This window comes from Puma concolor, chromosome B4 (assembly GCF_028749965.1).
Source record: "Puma concolor isolate L17-30 chromosome B4, mPumCon1.1.hap2, whole genome shotgun sequence".
Lineage (NCBI taxonomy): Eukaryota > Metazoa > Chordata > Mammalia > Carnivora > Felidae > Puma > Puma concolor.
The window spans coordinates 4,423,926-4,429,143 of NC_141673.1; the positions used below are offsets into that span (position 1 = coordinate 4,423,926).

General features: G+C 51.7%; 1 protein-coding gene across 7 annotated transcripts in view; it reads left to right on the forward strand.

The window, feature by feature from the left end:
* SMC1B (structural maintenance of chromosomes 1B) overlaps positions 1–3,532 on the forward strand; it is a 76,880-nt gene extending 73,348 nt beyond the window's left edge. For all 7 annotated transcript variants that reach the window (XM_025926719.2, XM_086712019.1, XM_086712021.1 and 4 more), the window contains 2 exons: positions 1,920–2,030; positions 3,241–3,532. In XM_025926719.2, coding sequence (XP_025782504.1) covers positions 1,920–2,030; positions 3,241–3,342 — 213 coding nt within the window. In that variant the 3' untranslated portion in view covers positions 3,343–3,532. The remainder of the gene's footprint in view (positions 1–1,919; positions 2,031–3,240) is intronic.
* The last annotated feature ends 1,686 nt before the right edge of the window (positions 3,533–5,218 follow it).

Below are 5,218 nucleotides of genomic sequence, written 5' to 3' on the forward strand. Positions count from 1 at the left end.
TCAATTGCTGGGGAATCAAAACAGGGAGTCAGGTCAGGATCGCTGTGCTGAATCCACAGCACTGCTGGCGGGTGGCTTCTCCCCGGTTCTAGACGTCAGTGTAAAGCCACCTGAAAGAGACGGACCGTGAGGCCACAGCTCCCCACTCTGAGTCTGACGGGAGCACGGGGTCAGCCGTGGAAGCGCGACCAAAGAGGAGGGGCGGTTCTGCCTGCAGACTCCTGGCGTCACGGTCCCGCTGCCAGAGCCGTCCATTCTGGAGTTGGGCGAATTGGACTCCTGGTTCCGCTTCCAGGCACGTTCATCTTCCAGAGACGACCGGGCCCTTTGTAAACTGGCATCGTGGCATATATACCTTAGTCTCGTGAGCTTAGCTGAGGAGTCCACCTCTGAGAGAGGGAGTCCTGGGTCCCTGACGCTGGGCTCCCTGGAGCCCGCCAGGAGATGCCAGAGTCGGGGGGGTTTCGGGAGCTGCGGCTGAGGCCCTTCTGGCGGCCCACGTGGCCTCACTCAGCGCTGCCCGAGCTGTGTTCGTCCAGCCCAGGTTTCTCATCCCCGCGTTCTGAACACGTCCGCTCCGTAGTCAGAGGTTTAAAAACCAGATCCCCGATCCCTTTGAACTTTGTAGAGGACAGGAAAGAGCCACCTTCTGTGACCTGCCAGGCATCAGGTTAACTGGGGAAGGGAAAGAAAACAGGAACAAAAGACAATCTGTTTGTCTCCTGAACGCCGGCCAGCGTGCATCGGCTGATTGGACTCAACGGCCTCATTTAGGAGACCTCTTCCCCCGAAGAGGTGAATTTTGGCGCTTTGTAGCCCATCTTCTGTATGTTGGGGTGGGAGGGCGGGGGTCTATTTTTGTGGGCTCTTTTCTCATTAGCTTTTAAGGTATCCTTGCCTTCCAGCAAGATGGAGCTGTATTACTGGCCTCTCCAGGGACGAGGTCTTACTTAAGACTGTTCTGTGGCATCCAGCCTGTGTATTAAAGACCTGTCACCTTTCAGTCTCCCCCAGGATCCACCCTGCCGACCGCTCCGCTGCCATGCTGAGCACGGGCGGACGTGTGAGCGGCTCCCAAGTGACGGCCACCCCCTCTGGTGCCCGGGGTGCCCGCCGTGCACCTCGGCAAACACAGTGCGTCCCGCCCCCCTCCCGCTCACAGCCGCTCACAGCCGCTCCACAGTGGCTACCGCTGCCTCTGATGCTGAACCGAGTTCTTTCTGCCTGTGAATTCAACCCCTTCACCAGAAGCAGTTTCCCCTCCTGGTCCCTCACCTCCGCCAGTGACTCCTCGCCCAGCACTGGGCCATAGTCCCACACAGTCGGGACCCGTACGCGCAGCCCAGAGCCATCCAGCCCCTCAGAGACGTGCGGGGGGTGGGCAAATATCCTGGGAGGCTGTGCCCGGTCCTTCTCCATCTCCCTCTGGGTTCTCAGCAGATTTCGTTCAACAAGACCCCTTTCTATCTTACTCCCTCCCATTCCTTGGATTTGAGGATGGTTCCTGAATATATATAATTGCCACTTTTCCCATCTTCTGGCTCTGAGTTATTAGCAAAATAGGAAGATGGAAATTTAAAGACCGGTCCTTCCTCAATGTCTGAGTGGTCGTTTTTACCTTGTTATGAAAACTGATTGCATGTTCACTTGATGATATCTTAAGTTAGAGCTTTGTTCTTTAAAATATTCTTAAAGTTTAGATGGCAGATTTCATAAGATTTACAATTTTTTTCACCTTTTAATCTGAGCGGTTTCCATTTCTGCACTTCTACTGGGTTTACTGAGTTACCAGAAAGGCAAGTAAGTGCTTTGTCCCCTACAATGGGCAGAGATGGGCACAGTCACCCTCCCGGGGCCCTTAGAAAGGAAGCCTTTCCTTGCTGGTGAAATGTGTGCTTTTTGTCCCCCTCCCCCCCCAGGTCTCAAGTTACATCAAAGAGCAGACTCAGGAGCAGTTTCAGATGATAATCATTTCCCTAAAAGAGGAGTTCTATTCCCAGGCCGATGCGCTGATAGGCATCTACCCGGAGGTAAAAGGCAGCCCCAGGAGTCTCCCTGTTGTGACCCGAAGTGAAATTACAAGTACCAGTGGGGTCTGCACATGCTGTTTGATTTCTGCAGTTGATAACTATTAGGCTTAAGTGATTTTTTTTGAATCAAATAGGATTTTTTAAAACGACTTATTTTTCTACGATAGTAGACAGAATTTTTAAGATGGACTTGAAGTGAAAAAGCAAACAAAATTACACAGCTGTAAGGTACACACTAAACTGTTAATACTGTGTTCCATATTTCCGTAATGTCTGCATGTTTTAGACCAAACAAATGCACTGTGGGTAGCACTAAAGGGCCCATTTATCTTTCAGAAAGGACCAGAGGGGGAACAAAACAAATTCACCAGACGTTCCAAGTTGTATAGTAACTTAGAATTCAAACACACCTACAGCTGTTCAAAATACTTACCTGAGCTAATGGAGTAGAGCAGCTAATTCAGATTATTCAGTTTGGGGACAGTAAGGCTTTACCTCCTGAGTTTTCATCTAAACGAAGATAAAAATTTCCCTTCCTGTGCCTACAAGATGCAAGGGAGCACCGGAAATTCTCACACCAGCGTAGGGGAACAAAAAATACCTTTTTCCTCTACGCACTTAGGTTCTCTGGCTGGGGCCCTGTTATCAGACTGGCAAAAGGCAGATTAACAGGAGGAAAACGGCTTAACACGTGCATCACACATGTACACGTAGAGGCCCTGGTGAAGAGTAACCCCAAGGGCTGCCGGCTAGACCCCGCGCTTACACACCATTCCAGGCTAACACGAGGGGCGGGGGCTGGGGGACAGGCGAGGGGAGCCGTGGTAAGCACGGATCGCTTAGCAAGTCCTGTGGTGCGTGTGGAAGCGGGCGCCTTCTCCACCGGTGAGAGCTGGTGAGAGCGGAGCGGGGCCTCCTACATCGAGCACGTTTCCTTTGTGAATATGGAGCTCGGTCCTTAGAGCTGCTCCTGTGTCAGCTGGTTCGCGGTAGCCTTTAGCTCAGAGCAGTCCGTGCGCCGCGATGGCACGCGCTGGGACCTTTTACCAGATAATACAAAACATAAAGCTGATGTAAATGGAGACCCGTGGTTATAAGGAGATTCCTTTTTAAGTGCAAATCCATATTCGCTCGTGGCCTCCTTTTATGTTTAATAACACATTTCTCCCCCAAGTCGACAGGTGACTTGAGCGGTCTTTTCTCATTTCAGTTCGATGACTGCATGTTCAGCAGAGTTCTGACCCTGGATCTTTCTCAGTATCCAGACACTGAAGGCCAAGAAAGCAGCAAAAGAAACCAAGAGTCGCGTTAGGACCGCGAGTGCCCCCTGAACACCTGGGGGTGTCCGTGACCTGGGTCACGGTCACGGCTGCCTAGTTGTTGCTCTTGAATGACAGACTGCTGGAGCAGTCGGGACAGCCTGGGCCGCTGTAGCTCGCGTCCATCATTCGGGCCCCCTTCCCGTGGGTACGGTTTCCTGAGTTAGTGTTGAGCGAATTATTTTTAAAAAAAAATGTAATTTTGTGTCATTTTGAAAGCCAGTCAGAATAATTTTGGATTCTGCATTATTTTCACTTAGGTCTTGCCTAGTATGTTTAAGTGATCTTTCAGGGAAACTCTTGGTTCTCAAATATTGTTAGTTATAGAACGTTGAACCTGGGTTTTATGGGAAGTTATTTCAGGGGAACTGATGTCAATACAGGAAATCTCAGTAAAGAATATTCTAACTGCAGATGTCTCTGATCTATCATTTTAGAAACAAAAATTCTTTTAAGGTGAAACAATTATGTCTGCTTCAATGCAATCTGAATTTTTCTAAGTATAAATCTGTTGGGAAAACATCGTACACAGGCTTTCCTAAGTAACAACTGACTCCTCCGCTTAAATACGTGGTTCTGGGGAGGAAAGTTGCAGCATTTTCAATAATACTTCGTTTCCCTTTCAGAATGGATTAGAGTTTTGTACACAGCAGAGCAGCTCCCTCACTGCAATCTACTGACAGTTACCTGTCCACACAGGGTCTGTGGACATGTGAGGACCAGCGGCGCCTGGGCGGCTCGGTCGGTTAAATGTCCAACGTCTGCTCAGGTTGTGATCTTGCAGTTCACGAGATAGAATATCCCGAGCAGGCTCCTGGTGGTCAGTGCAAAGCCTGAACACCAGGCACTCTCTCTCTCTCCGCCTGCCCCTCCCGTGCTCATGCACGCGCACGCACACACACACACGCACGCACGCTCGTGTGTGCGCTCTCAAACTTTACAGAAAGAATTCCGAGATGCTGGTGGTCTTCCGCTTAAGACGGGCTGGACCCAAGTGCTAACGAGGGAGCAGCCTCCCGAAGCAGGGACGCGGCCACTTTTGAACACCCACTGCTTCACGTAAACGAAGTGCCCCGTGTGCCCACCTAGACCAAAGTCACAGAAGACCTGCTTCCTGCCCTCACCCAGCCAATCAATCTCTTATCGAGCGTAGAGAGCAGAGGCCACTCTGTCTCCTGTTCCTAAGAAAACACCAGCAACACCTCTGCCTCACGGACCTCCTCCGCTTTACACAACATCAGCTTCGCGCCGAGACGTCCCCGTTGCCACGTGAGCTGAGTCGACCCCGGTCGCACCTTGGGCCACTCTCACTCTCTCACCGGGACCCACGCCGTCGGTGATCCTTCACAGCACGGTTTGTCATGGCACCGGCTACCCCGTTCCTGAAAACCACAGGCTGGCGGGAAACTCGTGCTTGGGGTGCCACCACGGGCCCAGGGAGCCAGCCGGCGAGCCACCAACAAGCGAGTCATGCTCCAGGTGCCTCTAGCAGACCAAGGACATTGGAACCAGCGTGCGTTTGAATTCGCTCAGTGGACAGCCGACCCGACTGCAGAGGCCACCCGTCACGGCGATGAGGCCTCACGGCCTGGAGCGTGGCGCACAGCTGGCCCAACCTCTCCTCTTCCGTGTCCCTTTCCACGCCGGTCGTTCTGGCCTGCCCCGCGTCCAGCCAACTTCCAGACGCAGACATTCGCCTCTGGTTGCACTTGGGAAATGTGTCTTTAAAAACCAACAAATTATAATCTCTGCTTTTTAGAAGATTTAAACACAAGCAGTCACTTCTCAGCTGAGTGAGAAGTCAAGGCCAAAGTTCTCATTAAATCCACTACCCCCAGCTTTGTCGTAACTAAAGCCGAGCACACATAG